The 16,967-nt window shown below is 40.0% G+C and overlaps 2 protein-coding genes across 4 annotated transcripts in view; one reads left to right on the top strand and one right to left on the bottom strand.

The window, feature by feature from the left end:
* Window positions 1–16,967, bottom strand: part of KLHL2 (kelch like family member 2) — a 122,087-nt gene that overhangs the window by 33,083 nt on the left and 72,037 nt on the right. The window lies entirely within an intron of this gene.
* On the top strand, window positions 9,105–11,691 carry GK3 (glycerol kinase 3). Its single transcript, XM_008000200.3, has one exon. The coding sequence runs from the start codon at window positions 9,928–9,930 to the stop codon at window positions 11,689–11,691; it is 1,764 nt and encodes a 587-aa protein (XP_007998391.2). The 5' UTR covers window positions 9,105–9,927.

Here is a 16,967-nt window from a genome sequence, read left to right as displayed (position 1 = left end):
AAGCCAAGTTGGTGGTGATTTTTTAAAAGTCAGCAATTACATAAATGTAGAAGGGCATTAGTAAACTCTATCCAAAACCGTCTGGGATCTAAATTCATCGTGTATTCTTTCCTAGTGTAGCAAAGGAGGTTAAGAGGGCAAGGAAAATAGTCAACTATTACAATTTTATTGACAAAACCATAACATAGCTGTCACTCAAACAAACACCACCCCTTCACCACTTACAAAAAAAAAAAAAAAAACAAAACCATTATCCTAAAGGAAAAGTGAAGAACTATTCAAATTAAAAGTAACTTTCATTGTGAACATATACATGTTTTTAAATACTTCCAATTCTCAAATACTTTTATTTTCTATTGGAACAATCCCTCCTCCTTAGAAAAATTTTTAAGTATTGGTATCTAATGTTTACATTCTTATACTGAGCTTTCTTTGGAAAGGATGCGGTTAATATACCTGGAGTATTACTAAAATATAGAGGGCACTATTTGGCAACATCTGGAGTAAATTAGTTTACTTTAGGGCCTACCTTTCTTCTATTTATATTAACTGTATATTTCTTCCAGTGTTCTACAGCATTAACTGATAGGCAATATAATGAGATTGTTGCTTGTAACACACTTCACACAGTCAGGAAGCACTAGATGACTGGCAAAGTCACTCTAAGATATGCATGGAAAATTCTATAGGAAGAAAGGCAAGAAGGCTAGTGCAGCTCACCTGTTATTTTATATGTTCTTGATGCAAATAAATCACTATCAGTCTCTCTGGTGCTTAGTTCATGACAGCAAATGCTCTTATACTACCACTAGCACTAATAAAAATGATATAACATGAACATTCCTTCCCTGGCCTCAAGCCACAAAACCACAAAGATCAAAGTTAAAAAAAAAAAAAAAAAAGCAACAACCCTATTATGAAACAGTATGCTATTTCACACTGCTGGTGGGAGTATAAATCAGCACAATCTCTACAGAGAGCAATTTTGAAATCTCATCCTACAATATACTTGATCACTCATGATATGACACACTCTGAGTTATTCACTGTAGCATTGTTTTTAACAATTACAAAAGAGAGTTCATCGGGTAGACACTAGTTTAAAACATAGTATATCCATACAGTGGAATATTCTGCATCTGTAAAAATGAACAAGGAAGCCCATAATATGAAAAAAGCTTTAGGAAATACTGTCAACTTAGAAAGGAAGCAGGACAGATGTGGGAACACATTTTTTCAGTGGCTAGATTGTTTGTTCTATGAACCATGTGAAAGGATTACTTATTTTCTCCATGCAAGAAAACAAAACAAAACCTAGAAACTAATAATAGTGATTATCTTTAGGGGGAAGAGAAATGAGGAAAAAGGGTAAAAGGATGACTCTTTCAAGGTATACCTTTCAAACACTTTTCAATCCTCATATATATGGTAAAATGATCTTTGACAAGAGTGCCAAGACCACTCAATGGGAAAAGAACAATCTCTTCAACAAATTGTAGTGAGAAAACTAGACATCCACATGGAAAAGAGTGAAGGTGGATCATATACACCATACACAAAAATTAATCCAAAATGGACTAAGGATCTAAATGTAAGACTCAAAACTATAAAATTCCTAGAAGTAAACACAGGGGGAAAGTTTTGTGACACTGGGTTTGTCAATGATTTCTTGGAAATGACACCAAAAGCTCAGGCAACAAAGATGAATGGGACTACATCAAACTTAAAAGTTCAGTGAATCAAAGGACACAATAAAGTAAAAAGGCAACCTATAGAAGAGAAGGAAATATTTGCAAGTCATGTATCTGACAAAGAATTAATATCCAGAATATAAAAATATCTCCTACAACTCAACAACAAAAATCAAATAACCCAATTTAAAAATGAGCAAAGGACTAGAATAAAGGTTTCTCCAAAGATGATATACAAATTGCCAATAAGCATATGAAAAGATGACAGATGTTCAGTATCACTAATCATCAGAGAAAATACAACTCAAAACCACAATGAGATATTACCCCACACCCATTAGGGTGGCTACTACAAAACAAACAAACAAACAAATCAGAAAATAACGGTTGTTGGCAAAGATGTGAAGATACTAGAAACCTTGTGCACTGTTGGTAAGATTATAAAATAATGCAACTATTATTTTAAAAAGCATGGAGGTTACTCAAAAAAAAAACAAACATGGAGGTTACTCAAAAAATTAAAAATTAAAAGTTGGATCATACTACCATATGATCTAACAATCCCACTTTGCTGTATACATCCAAAAGAATGAAAAGCAGGGTCTTGAAGACATATCTGTACACCCATGTTCACAGAAGCATGACTCACAATAGCAAGAGGCAGAAGCAGGTATCCACTGATAAACGAATGAATAAGTGAAACTGGTATAAACATACACTATATATACATACAATTCCTTAAGAAGGAAGGAAATCCTGTCACAAGGCAACATGGATGAAGCTCGAGAATACTATGCTAAGTGTGGTGAGCCAGTCACAAAAATTAAAAAATACTGTATGATTCCACTTATATGAGGTATCTAAAGGAATCAAATTTATAGAAACAGGAAGTGTTTCCATACTTGCCAGGGACTAGTGGAAAGTGGAAAAGATAAGTTGTTTAAAAGGTACAGGGTTTCAGTTTCGCAAAATGAAGACATCCTAGAGATCTGTTTCACAACAAAGCAAATACTTACACATAACGCTACTGAATGGAACACAGGTTATATATTCTTTACCACAAATATTTTTAAAAGTTTATAACCATTTGAAAACATTGGTGATGAAAATTAAAAAACAAAAACAAAAACAAAACAAGCAACTAGATCCAACTACTCTCCTTCCCCAGTGAGAAAGGAAGTGTTGCTATAGACAGTAAATGCGTGTCACTGTCTTGACTTCAGTGGACAAATACCTGCTCTGCTAAAAAAGAAAGATCACTGGGTTAACATCCCTACGTTTGGCCGCTGTCCTACCTTGTCAGCCTCCACACGAGACTTCTCAAGAGCACATCTTAATACTGAAGCCTCTGCGTGCTGATGCACACTCACATCTTTATGTTATGCCATAGCCTCTGGCTCAATTTTACCTTGAAACAGTTCTTTGGAAGTCTTTTTCTTGATATTAGTCCTTCTCGACTTCTCTGCTGATTTTAACCTTAATGGCCTTCTCTACTGGTTAGGATTCTATATATTTTTCTACCTTTCTGACTAGTCAATCTGCCTCCTTTACCTCCCCTAAAATAGGTATTACTATGGTCCTGCCTGCCTTGAGCCTACTTTTGATTCTCCACTTGTTCTGTCTTAACTATCTCATGTACATTACTGTCCACAGTTATCTTTATTACCCTAATATTGTTGCTCCCAGATCCAACCTCTCCCTCAAACCCCAATGTTTGAATTTCTAGCGGTCTGTTAGTCTCCATATGAAGATGATCTAATCGTCATGGCTCTTTTAAACAAGACAGAGCCACCCACACACCATGAAACCAGTACCACATACAGGCAGTCCTCTAAAACCCTCACATTAATTACTACCTTGGGCCACTTACCTTGGCCTGTTTTGAGCTCTATGGTCTGACTTTTCATCATTGTGCATTTTTCCACTGATGCTGTGCTTCACTCTTTGGCCTGATAGTTGATAAAGATTCTCTATGTCTGCTGATGCTCCTCTCAACATAAATCAAGTGCTTCCTCTGGTCAAGCTGTCTTTGGCTACTGTTAAACATCTTGCCCAATCTGAGAACCTTTCAATTGATACTGCACTTCACTGCTGGCTCTCCCTCAAGCAAACAAGACGAGGATATACCTATGTTTCAAACCATCTCAGTGCCCTTCTCCAGACACCTGTTGGACCTCCCGTGTTCCCTTTGTGTCCTAATGGCTTCACTCTGATTCTAAGGCTGAATGAGGTCTTAGTCACAGTCATTCTCGCCTCCCTCCCTCTCTTTTATTATCTGATAAAAACAATAAAACTTACCACCTTAACCATTTTTAAGTGTAAAGTTTAACAGTGTTAAGTATATCCACACTGGGCCAGGCACGGCAGCTCAGGCCTGCAATCCCAGCACTTTGGGAGGCCGAGGCAAGTGGAACACCTGAGGTCAAGAGTTCGATATCAGCCTGGCCAACATGTTGAAACCCCGTCTCTACTAAAAATACAAAAATTAGCCAGGGATGGTGGCATGAGCCTGTAATCCCAGCTACTTGGAAGGCTGAGGCAGGAGAATTGCTTGAACCCAGGAGGCGGACGTTGCAGTAAGCCGAGATTGTACCACTGCACTCTAGCCTAGGGAACAAGAACGAAACTCCATCTCAAAAAAAGTAGTATAGTCACATTGTTATGAAAAAGATCTAACATTTTCATCTTGCAAATATGAAATTCATTAAATAACTACCCTTTCCCTCATCATCCCACTCTTTTTTTAACGTCTAATGTGAATTGTTTCATAAACCGTTAATTTTTTCTCAGTAATGTCATAAAAATAGTAAGATTTAGTGGTATAAGGGATCTGAAAGGTCACCTGACACAGCTTCTGTAATATGTATGTGTAACCTCAAAAAGTTTCACAATAAATGGTTATCTAGCTATAGTTTACACACATCAACAGATGGCAAGACAGTCATATCATCTTTGAACACTGATAAAGTTTGGCTCTGTGTTCCCATCCAAATCTCATCTTGTAACTCCCATAATTCCCATGTGTTGTGGGAGGGACCCAGTGGGAGATGACTAAATTACGGGGGCAGGTCTTTCTTGTGCTGTTCTCATGACAGTGAATAGGTTTCACAAGATCTGATGGTTTTAAAAATGGGACTTTCCTTGCATAAGCTCTGTTTGCCTGCTGCCATCCATGTAAGATGGGACTTGCTTCTCCTTACCTTCGACTATGATTGTGAAGCCTACCCAGCCATGTGGAACTGTTAAGTCCAATAAACCGCTTTCTTTTGTAAATTGCCCAGTCTCAGATATGTCTTTATCAGCAGTGTGAAAGTGAACTAGTACAGTAAATTGGTACCAGTAGAGCGGAGTGCTGCAGAAAAGATACCCAGAAATGTGGAAGACTTTGGAACTGGGTAACAGGTAGAGGTTGGAACAGTTTGGAGAGCTCAAAAGAAGATGACAGAAAAATGTGAGAAAGTCTAGAAGTCCCTACAGATTTGTTGAATGGCTTTGACAAAAATTCTGATAATGATATGGACAATGAAATCCAGGCTGAGGTGGTGTCATATGGAGATGAGAAACTTGTTGGGAAATGGAGCAAAGGTGACTCTTGTTATGTTTTAGCAAAAAGACTGGAGGCACTTTGTCCCTGCCCTAGAGAACTGTGGAACTTTGAACTTAAGAGAGATGTTTTAGGGTATCTGGTGGAAGACATTTCTAAGCAGCAAAGCATTCAAGAGGTGAGTTGGGTGCTGTTAAAGGCATTCAGTTTCAAAAGGGAAACAGAGCATAAAAGTTTGGAAAATTTGCAGCCTGACAATACCACACAAAAGAAAATCCCATTTTCTGAGGCAAAAGTCAAAACAGCTGCAGAAATTTGCAAGGAGCCAACTGTTAATCACCAAAACAATGGGGAAAATGTCTCCAGGGCATGTCAGAAGCCTTTGCAGCAGCTCCTTCCATCACAGGCCCAGAGGCCTAGAAGGGTCTCTGTGCTGTGTGCAGCCTAAGGACTTGGTGCCCTGTGTCCCAGCTACTCCAGCCGTGGCTGAAAGGGGCCAAAGTAGAGTTCAGGTCGTGGCTTCCAAGGATGCAAGCCTCAAGCCTTGGCAGCTTCCATGTGGTATTGAGCCTGTGAGTACACAGAAATCAAGAACTGAGGTTTGGTAACCTCCACCTCAATTTCAGATGTATAAAAATGCCTGTATGCCCAGGCAGAAGTTTGCTGCAGCGGCAGGGTCTTCATGGAGAACCTCTGCTAGGGCAGTGCAGAAGGGAAATGTGGGGTCAGAGCCCCCGCACAGAGTCCCTACTGGGGCACTGCCTAGTGGAGCTGTGAAAAGAGGGCCACCATCCTCCAGAACCCAGAATGGGAGATTCACTGACAGCCTGCACCATGTGCCTGGAAAAGCCGCAGACACTCAACACCAGTCCCTGAAGGCAGCTGGGAGGTAGGAGCTGCCCAAGACCGTGGGAACCTACCTCTTGCATCAGTGTCACCTGGATGTGAGACATGGAGTCAAAGGAGATCATTTTGGGGCTTTAAGATGTGACTGCCCCACTGCATTTTAGACCTGCATGGGGCCTGTAGCCCCTTTGTTTTGGCCAATTTCTCCCATTTGGAATGGCTGTATTTACCCAATGCTTGTATCCCCATTGTATCTAAGAAGTAACTAACTTGCCTTTGATTTTACAGGCTCATAGGTGAAAGGGACTTGACTTATCTGGGTTGAGACTTTGGACTGTGGACCTCTGAGTTAATGCTGAAATGAGTTAAGACTTTGGGGGACTGCTGGGAAGGCATAATTGGTTTTGAAATGTGAAGATATGAGATTTGGGAGGGGCCAGAGGTGGAGTGATACAGTTTGGTTCTGTGTCTCCACCAAATCACATCTTGCAGCTCCCATAATTCCCATGTGTTGTGGGAGGGACCCAGTGGAAGATGACTGAATTTTGGGGATGGGTCTTTCCCATGCTCTTCTCGTGATAGTGAATGGGTATCATGAGATCTGACGGTTTTAAAAATGGGAGCTTCCTTGTACAAGCTCTCTTTGCCTGCTGCCATCCACGTAAGACACGACTTGCTCCTCTTTGCCTTTCACCATGATTGTGAGGTCTCCCCAGCCATGTGGAACTGTTAAGTCCAATAAACCTCCTTCTTTTGTAAATTGCCCCGTCTCGGGTATGTCTTTATCAGCAGCACGGAAACGGACTAATACAAACACTTACTATTAGAAGCTCTTCTGTACGTTGCTCTAAAATCTTTTTCACTCTTACATTGTAACACTGATAATTCTGCCACCACAATAAACAGAACAAGATTAATTCAATTCCTCAAAATCTTAGAGCATTGTATTTTCCCAAATTATCTTTCAATGGTCTGCACAGTCCTATGTCCTTCAACCACTCCTTGCACAACATGATTTGGGGTCTTCATCATCACCCTCGCTATAAATTCAGGGCTCTAGTGCATCAGTCTCTCTCAAAACAATGAACCTAAAAATAAACTCAATTTCATAGCTATGAACTGGACAGAACAGAATAGGATAATCACCTTACACCTTTCTGGATACAATTACATAATTGGTTCCCATTGAATATACCATCAACTAAAAGCCTAACATCTTTGCATTCGTTTGGTTAATAAAAGCCTAACACAACACAGCCAAAGTGAAAAATTCTTCCTTTTCAGAGAATGAATTCTTTTTCAGCCTACTGTATCTCAGTAAGGTACAGTAAAAATCAGCAGCTACTGCACATTGGCTAAAAATATGCATACACTAAAATGTACCTGCAAAGAATTTACCTAAACCGTAATGCTAAAAGGCAGGTCATCTCAGAGTGTAATCTGTTTCCTCCACTTATACTCAGAGTTAGTTCCCATATCTATGATCTTGCTTCATTCACCTCCTCTCTATGTTCATTACCCTAGTTCTAACCCTATTACCAACCTCAATTATTGCTTCCAAACCTTTCACCCACATATTCACTGGACATCTTGTTATGGATCATAGTTTGTGACATTAGTAATTTACCTTCAGTAGTTCACCACTGGCCACTGAATAAAGCCCAACATAGTTATACTGACATTTAATCATCGGTTTCTTCTCTCTGAACAAATACCATAATTGCAATAGGGTACAATTCCCAGTAGTAAAGACTATGCCATCAATATGGTATACACGTTAAACACATAAACTACACACATATAATATGTATATATATGCATCCTTCCATACATGTATATGGAATATACATTTCATTCCTCCCATAATGAACATATATGTTCATTACTCTCTAGAGCAACTGAACTTTTCTGTTTCCTTCCAGGAAATAAAATAAGCTAATCAGGAAATGAAAGACAGTCCCTAGAATTTGCCATACCAGGTCAAGAGAGAGCATCAGGGCCGGGCGCGGTGGCTCACGCCTGTAATCCCAGCACGTCAGGAGGCCAAGGCGGGTGGATAACACGGTCAGGAGATCGAGACCATCCTGGCTAACACGGTGAAAACCTATCTTTACTAAAAATACAAAAAATTAGCCAGGCGTGGTGGTGAGCGCCTGTAGTCCCAGCTACTGGGGAGGCTGAGGCAGGAGAATGGCAAGAACCCAGGAGGCGGCGCTCGCAGTGAGCCAAGATCTTGCCACTGCACTCCAGCCTGGGTGATGAAGCGAGATTCCGTCTCAAAAAAAAAGAGAGAGCATCAGGTTAGGACCCTCATCCCAAATAAGTGTAATAAAATCAACAATATAAGTCCCAAGTCTTATTTGTTCTGTTTTATATCCTGTAATAAGGTACAAAGTACCCTTTGTATTTGATTTCTAAATGCTAAGCACCTTTCTGAACAAAATTAAAATGCCATGATGGGTCTCCATAATTCCTCTATACTCAATGCAGAGTCCCATTTGAAAAGTGAGGGCAAAAGTATGAATAACAATAGTATCTTAGATCCACAAGCAGCTCATCCCTAACAGACAAAGTGTTTTTGGGAAAACAGACATATCTCTGGTCTTCATTTTCCTAATTAATAAAATGAAAGTGTTGGACTAGATAACTGCTAAGATCTCCTATAACATTAATACTCTGTGATTCTTTGACTTTCAACACTATTAATCTTTAGGAGAAAAAAAATCATATATGTCTCCAGCAGTTCTATTAACATGAGGCAGTTTTAATGAAACCTGAAAACAGTTAACTCAGGTAAGCCAGAAAAAAAACCTGTCAACAAGGCACAGAAGAGACTCTATGTCGTTTACTAAGGAATAAAAAGGACCATAATGAATGCATGAATATACAAATAATTAACTCTTTCAAGAAGCATCATTTGAGTTGGCATGACTTCAGCTAAAAAGTGCTGGGTATCAAGTGCTTTCACAGTTCTCCAAAGGAAGAATCTTCTGTATCAGTAAATTAACATTGCAATAGACCCTTGAATAATCAGCATCTATTCTTTGGCATGCATATCCCATGGCTAAGGCTAGTAATACTATTATTAAAAGCACTCACTCAACACAAATTTCTTTCAAGAGGGCAGTATTCAAATTATGAGCCTATTCTAACTGATGTTTATTCCAAGCAGTGATTCCTAGCCTAAATTATAGAAAGGTGGGCAAATGATTGAAGTAAATTTCCTGTAGAAGAAACTATTATAAAAACTGGTTTTACAGAGAATAACGCATATTCCAAATATACTTAATTAGGGTGTGAGTTTATTGTTACTGGGCTATAAAGTTAGATTATAAGCAAGGGTTAAATTGTATTGAGCCTGTTATCTATCACCCACAACAGTGTGGGCAATGCCAGGCACATAAAAAGAGGATAGCTTTGAAATGACTGACTACTGGGTCTGGGCTGAATGGCCAAGAGTTGGCTGGAAGAACAAGGGCCAAAGAGCACAGATTTATGAAGAAATACAAGAGAATGAGAAGGCACACATGTAGTCCAAACCAAGGTGGAAACCCCAGAGTTCTAAATACCAGAAAGATCCAACAGACCCTGGAACTGTAGTCTAAGGTGATGAATGGGTTTGTGGGGGGAAGATGAGGGTTACAAGGAGCTATGAAGGAGTCTCACGTGACCCAACAATATAGATTCTGAAGGCGTTGATGGCAGAAGAAACAAAATACAGAGGGAAAGAAAATCTCAGTGTTAAATCCAGAAGTATGCCCAGAAGCTAAGAGAAAAAATGAGCTGCAGAGAGAACGCAGTAGCCTGCCAGCCAGCCAGTAAAGAAGTGAGGCTGGTTCAGCGGACATGCGCGGCCTCGCTCTTTGGACTCGTCACCCGCCCCTCCCCCTGGCGCCGCCGTCACCCAGGAAACCGGCCGCAATCACCGGCCGACATGAAGCTGGTCTCATGGCAGCCTCCAAGAAGGCAGTTTGGGGGCCATTGGTGGGGGCGGTGGACCAGGGCACCAGTTCGACGCGCTTTTTGGTTTTCAATTCAAAAACAGCTGAACTACTTAGTCATCATCAAGTGGAAATAAAACAAGAGTTCCCAAGAGAAGGATGGGTGGAACAGGACCCTAAGGAAATTCTACATTCTGTCTATGAGTGTATAGAGAAAACATGTGAGAAACTTGGACAGCTCAATATTGATATTTCCAACATAAAAGCTATCGGTGTCAGCAACCAGAGGGAAACCACTGTAGTCTGGGACAAGATAACTGGAGAGCCTCTCTACAATGCTGTGGTGTGGCTTGATCTAAGAACCCAGTCTACCGTCGAGAGTCTTAGTAAAAGAATTCCAGGAAATAATAACTTTGTCAAGTCCAAGACAGGCCTTCCACTTAGCACTTACTTCAGTGCAGTGAAACTTCATTGGCTCCTTGACAATGTGAGAAAAGTTCAAAAGGCTGTTGAAGACAAACGAGCTCTTTTTGGGACTATTGATTCATGGCTTATTTGGAGCTTGACAGGAGGCATCAGTGGAGGTGTCCACTGTACAGATGTCACAAATGCAAGTAGGACTATGCTTTTCAACATTCATTCTTTGGAATGGGATAAACAACTCTGCGATTTTTTTGGAATTCCAATGGAAATTCTTCCACATGTCCGGAGTTCTTCTGAGATCTATGGCCTAATGAAAGCTGGGGCCTTGGAAGGTGTGCCAATATCTGGGTGTTTAGGGGACCAGTCTGCTGCATTGGTGGGACAAATGTGCTTCCAGATTGGACAAGCCAAAAATACATATGGAACAGGATGTTTCTTACTATGTAATACAGGCCATAAGTGTGTATTTTCTGATCATGGCCTTCTCACCACAGTGGCTTACAAACTTGGCAGAGACAAACCAGTATATTATGCTTTGGAAGGTTCTGTAGCTATAGCTGGTGCTGTTGTTCGCTGGCTAAGAGACAATCTTGGAATTATAAAGACCTCAGAAGAAATTGAAAAACTTGCTAAAGAAGTAGGTACTTCTTATGGATGCTACTTCGTCCCAGCATTTTCGGGGTTATATGCACCTTATTGGGAGCCCAGCGCAAGAGGGATAATCTGTGGACTCACTCAGTTCACCAATAAATGCCATATTGCTTTTGCTGCATTAGAAGCTGTCTGTTTCCAAACTCGAGAGATTTTGGATGCCATGAATCGAGACTGTGGAATTCCACTCAGTCATTTGCAGGTAGATGGAGGAATGACCAGCAACAAAATTCTTATGCAGCTACAAGCAGACATTCTGTGTATTCCAGTGGTGAAGCCCTCGATGCCCGAAACCACTGCACTGGGTGCTGCCATGGCGGCAGGGGCTGCAGAAGGAGTCAACGTATGGAGTCTTGAACCCGATGATTTGTCTGCCGTCACGATGGAGCGGTTTGAACCTCAGATTAATGCTGAGGAAAGTGAAATTCGTTATTCTACATGGAAGAAAGCTGTCATGAAGTCAATGGGTTGGGTTACAACTCAATCTCCAGAAAGTGGTGACCCTAGTATCTTCTGTAGTCTGCCCTTGGGCTTCTTTATAGTGAGTAGCATGATAATGTTAATTGGAGCAAGGTACATCTCAGGTGTTCCGTAAAACCTACCAACTCATGGATTCCCAAGATGCAAGCTATTCACATAATGAAAGAACTCAGCAATTCTGTCTCTTAATGTGATGACACTATTCATAGACTTTGATTTTATTTATTAGCTATTTGCTGCATGACCCTCCAAGTAGACCTGTGGCTTAAAATAAAGAAAATGCAGCAAAAAGAATGCTATAGAAACATTTTGTTGTTGTTGTCGTTGTTGTTTAACATCCACAGTTAAGGTTGGGCCAGCTACCTTTGGGGCTGATCCCCTCCACTGCCATAGCATCCTGCTCCTCTAAGATGTAGGATGAATTCGGATCCTCACCATTGGAATCTTCCATCAAACAGACTCAAACACTGTTGGATCAGGATTTGAGTCTCTGTATGACATATACTTGATTAAAAGGTTATTAGTAACCTGTTAAAAATGAGCAGCTCTTTGCTTTTAACAGACACCCTAAAAGTCTTCTTTTCATAGTCTTCTTTTTCATAGTAGAAGATGGCAACACCTTCACTGAATGTTTGAATAGAAACCTCTACTAAATTATTAAAATTGACATTTAGTGTTCTCATAGCTTGGATATTTTTCTGAAAATTATTTGCCAAAACTGAAATCCTTCAGACATTTTCCATGGTCCCACTAATTATAATGACTTTCTGTCTGGATCTTTTTTTTTTTTTTTTTTTTTTTAATTTATTTATTATTATTATACTTTAAGTTGTAGGGTACATGTGCACAACGTGCAGGTTTGTTACATATGTATACTTGTGCCATGTTGGTGTGCTGCACCCATCAACTCGTCATTTACATCAGGTATAACTCCCAATGCAATCCCTCCCCCCTCCCCCCTCCCCGCTCCCCATGATAGGCCCCGGTGTGTGATGTTCCCCTTCCCAAGTCCAAGTGATCTCATTGTTCAGTTCCCACCTATGAGTGAGAACATGCAGTGTTTGGTTTTCTGTTCTTGTGATAGTTTGCTAAGAATGATGGTTTCCAGCTGCATCCATGTCCCTACAAAGGACACAAACTCATCCTTTTTTATGGCTGCATAGTATTCCATGGTGTATATATGCCACATTTTCTTAATCCAGTCTGTCACTGATGGACATTTGGGTTGATTCCAAGTCTTTGCTATTGTGAATAGTGCTGCAATAAACATACGTGTGCATGTGTCTTTATAGCAGCATAATTTATAATCCTTTGGGTATATACCCAGTAATGGGATGGCTGGGTCATATGGTACATCTAGTTCTAGATCCTTGAGGAATCGCCATACTGTTTTCCATAATGGTTGAACTAGTTTACAATCCCACCAACAGTGTAAAAGTGTTCCTATTTCTCCACATCCTCTCCAGCACCTGTTGTTTCCTGACTTTTGAATGATCACCATTCTAACTGGTGTGAGATGGTATCTCATTGTGGTTTTGATTTGCATTTCTCTGACGGCCAGTGATGATGAGCATTTTTTCATGTGTCTGTTGGCTGTATGAATGTCTTCTTTTGAGAAATGTCTGTTCATATCCTTTGCCCACTTTTTGATGGGGTTGTTTTTTTCTTGTAAATTTGTTTGAGTTCTTTGTAGGTTCTGGATATTAGCCCTTTGTCAGATGAGTAGATTGCAAAAATTTTCTCCCATTCTGTAGGTTGCCTGTTCACTCTGATGGTAGTTTCTTTTGCTGTGCAGAAGCTCTTTAGTTTAATGAGATCCCATTTGTCAATTTTGGCTTTTGCTGCCGTTGCTTTTGGTGTTTTAGACATGAAGTCTTTGCCCATGCCTATGTCCTGAATGGTACTACCTAGGTTTTCCTCTAGGATTTTTATGGTATTAGGTCTAACATTTAAGTCTCTAATCCATCTTGAATTAATTTTCGTATAAGGAGTAAGGAAAGGATCCAGTTTCAGCTTTCTACTTATGGCTAGCCAATTTTCCCAGCACCATTTATTAAATAGGGAATCCTTTCCCCATTTCTTGTTTCTCTCAGGTTTGTCAAAGATCAGATGGCTGTAGATGTGTGGTATTATTTCTGAGGACTCTGTTCTGTTCCATTGGTCGATATCTCTGTTTTGGTACCAGTACCATGCAGTTTTGGTTACTGTAGCCTTGTAGTATAGTTTGAAGTCAGGTAGCGTGATGCCTCCAGCTTTGTTCTTTTGACTTAGGATTGTCTTGGAGATGCGGGCTCTTTTTTGGTTCCATATGAACTTTAAAGCAGTTTTTTCCAATTCTGTGAAGAAGCTCATTGGTAGCTTGATGGGGATGGCATTGAATCTATAAATTACCTTGGGCAGTATGGCCATTTTCACGATATTGATTCTTCCTATCCATGAGCATGGTATGTTCTTCCATTTGTTTGTGTCCTCTTTCATTTCACTGAGCAGTGGTTTGTAGTTCTCCTTGAAGAGGTCCTTTACATCCCTTGTAAGTTGGATTCCTAGGTATTTTATTCTCTTTGAAGCAATTGTGAATGGAAGTTCATTCCTGATTTGGCTCTCTGTTTGTCTGTTACTGGTGTATAAGAATGCTTGTGATTTTTGCACATTAATTTTGTATCCTGAGACTTTGCTGAAGTTGCTTATCAGCTTAAGGAGATTTTGGGCTGAGACAATGGGGTTTTCTAAATATACAATCATGTCATCTGCAAACAGGGACAATTTGACGACTTCTTTTCCTAACTGAATCCCCTTGATTTCTTTCTCTTGCCTGATTGCCCTAGCCAGAACTTCCAACACTATGTTGAATAGGAGTGGTGAGAGAGGGCATCCCTGTCTTGTGCCAGTTTTCACAGGGAATTTTTCCAGTTTTTGCCCATTCAGTATGATATTGGCTGTGGGTTTGTCATAAATAGCTCTTATTATTTTGAGGTACGTTCCATCAATACCGAATTTATTGAGCGTTTTTAGCATGAAGGGCTGTTGAATTTTGTCAAAAGCCTTTTCTGCATCTATTGAGATAATGATGTGGTTCTTGTCTTTGGTTCTGTTTATATGCTGGATTATGTTTATTGATTTGCGAATGTTGAACCAGCCTTGCATCCCAGGGATGAAGCCCACTTGATCATGGTGGATAAGCTTTTTGATGTGTTGCTGAATCCGGTTTGCCAGTATTTTATGGAGGATTTTTGCATCGATGTTCATCAGGGATATTGGTCTAAAATTCTCTTTTTTTGTTGTGTCTCTGCCAGGCTTTGGAATCAGGATGATGTTGGCCTCATAAAATGAGTTAGGGAGGATTCCCTCTTTTTCTATTGATTGGAATAGTTTCAGAAGGAATGGTACCAACTCCTCCTTGTACCTCTGGTAGAATTCAGCTGTGAATCCATCTGGTCCTGGACTTTTTTTGGTTGGTAGGCTATTAATTATTGCCTCAATTTCAGAGCCTGCTATTGGTCTATTCAGGGATTCAACTTCTTCCTGGTTTAGTCTTGGAAGAGTGTAAGTGTCCAGGAAATTATCCATTTCTTCTAGATTTTCCAGTTTATTTGCGTAGAGGTGTTTATAGTATTCTCTGATGGTCGTTTGTATTTCTGTGGGGTCGATGGTGATATCCCCTTTATCATTTTTAATTGCATCGATTTGATTCTTCTCTCTTTTCTTCTTTATTAGTCTTGCTAGTGGTCTGTCAATTTTGTTGATCTTTTCAAAAAACCAACTCCTGGATTCATTGATTTTTTGGAGGGTTTTTTGTGTCTCTATCTCCTTCAGTTCTGCTCTGATCTTAGTTATTTCTTGCCTTCTGCTAGCTTTCGAATGTGTTTGCTCTTGCTTCTCTAGTTCTTTTAATTGCGATGTTAGAGTGTCAATTTTAGATCTTTCCTGCTTTCTCTTGTGGGCATTTAGTGCTATAAATTTCCCTCTACACACTGCTTTAAATGTGTCCCAGAGATTCTGGTATGTTGTATCTTTGTTCTCATTGGTTTCAAAGAACATCTTTATTTCTGCCTTCATTTCGTTATGTACCCAGTAGTCATTCAGGAGCAGGTTGTTCAGTTTCCATGTAGTTGAGCGGTTTTGATTGAGTTTCTTAGTCCTGAGTTCTAGTTTGATTGCACTGTGGTCTGAGAGACAGTTTGTTATAATTTCTGTTCTTGTACATTTGCTGAGGAGTGCTTTACTTCCAATTACGTGGTCAATTTTGGAGTAAGTACGATGTGGTGCTGAGAAGAATGTATATTCTGTTGATTTGGGGTGGAGAGTTCTATAGATGTCTATTAGGTCTGCTTGCTGCAGAGATGAGTTCAATTCCTGGATATCCTTGTTAACTTTCTGTCTCGTTGATCTGTCTAATGTTGACAGTGGAGTGTTGAAGTCTCCCATTATTATTGTATGGGAGTCTAAGTCTCTTTGTAAGTCTCTAAGGACTTGCTTTATGAATCTGGGTGCTTCTGTATTGGATGCATATATATTTAGGATAGTTAGCTCTTCCTGTTGAATTGATCCCTTTACCATTAGGTAATGGCCTTCTTTGTCTCTTTTGATCTTTGATGGTTTAAAGTCTGTTTTATCAGAGACTAGTATTGCAACCCCCACTTTTTTTTGTTCTCCATTTGCTTGGTAAATCTTCCTCCATCCCTTTATTTTGAGCCTATGTATGTCTCTGCGTGTGAGATGGGTCTCCTGAATACAGCAGACTGATGGGTCTTGACTCTTTATCCAGTTTGCCAGTCTGTGTCTTTTAATAGGAGCATTTAGTCCATTTACATTTAAGGTTAAGATTGTTATGTGTGAACTTGATCCTGCCATTATGATATTAACTGGTTATTTTGCTCGTTAGTTGATGCAGTTTCTTCCTAGCCTTGATGGTCTTTACATTTTGGCATGTTTTTGCAATGGCTGGTACCGGTTGTTCCTTTCCATGTTTAGTGCTTCCTTCAGGGTCTCTTGTAAGGCAGGCCTAGTGGTGACAAAATCTCTAAGCATTTGCTTATCTGTAAAGGATTTTATTTCTCCTTCACTTATGAAACTTAGTTTGGCTGGATATAAAATTCTGGGTTTAAAATTCTTTTCTTTAAGAATGTTGAATATTGGCCCCCACTCTCTTCTGGCTTGAAGAGTTTCTGCCGAGAGATCTGCTGTTAGTCTGATGGGCTTCCCTTTGTGGGTAACCCGACCTTTCTCTCTGGCTGCCCTTAAGATTTTTTCCTTCATTTCAACTTTGGTGAATCTGGCAATTATGTGTCTTGGAGTTGCTCTTCTCGAGGAGTATCTTTGTGGCGTTCTCTGTATTTCCTGGATTTGAATGTTGGTCTGCCCTACTAGGTTGGGGAAGTTCTCCTGGATGAT

The sequence above is a fragment of the Chlorocebus sabaeus genome, chromosome 7, assembly GCF_047675955.1.
Source record: "Chlorocebus sabaeus isolate Y175 chromosome 7, mChlSab1.0.hap1, whole genome shotgun sequence".
In the NCBI taxonomy this organism is placed as follows: Eukaryota; Metazoa; Chordata; class Mammalia; order Primates; family Cercopithecidae; genus Chlorocebus; species Chlorocebus sabaeus.
Note: the sequence above shows the minus strand (reverse complement) of the source record. Positions and strands in the feature narration are given on the sequence as shown.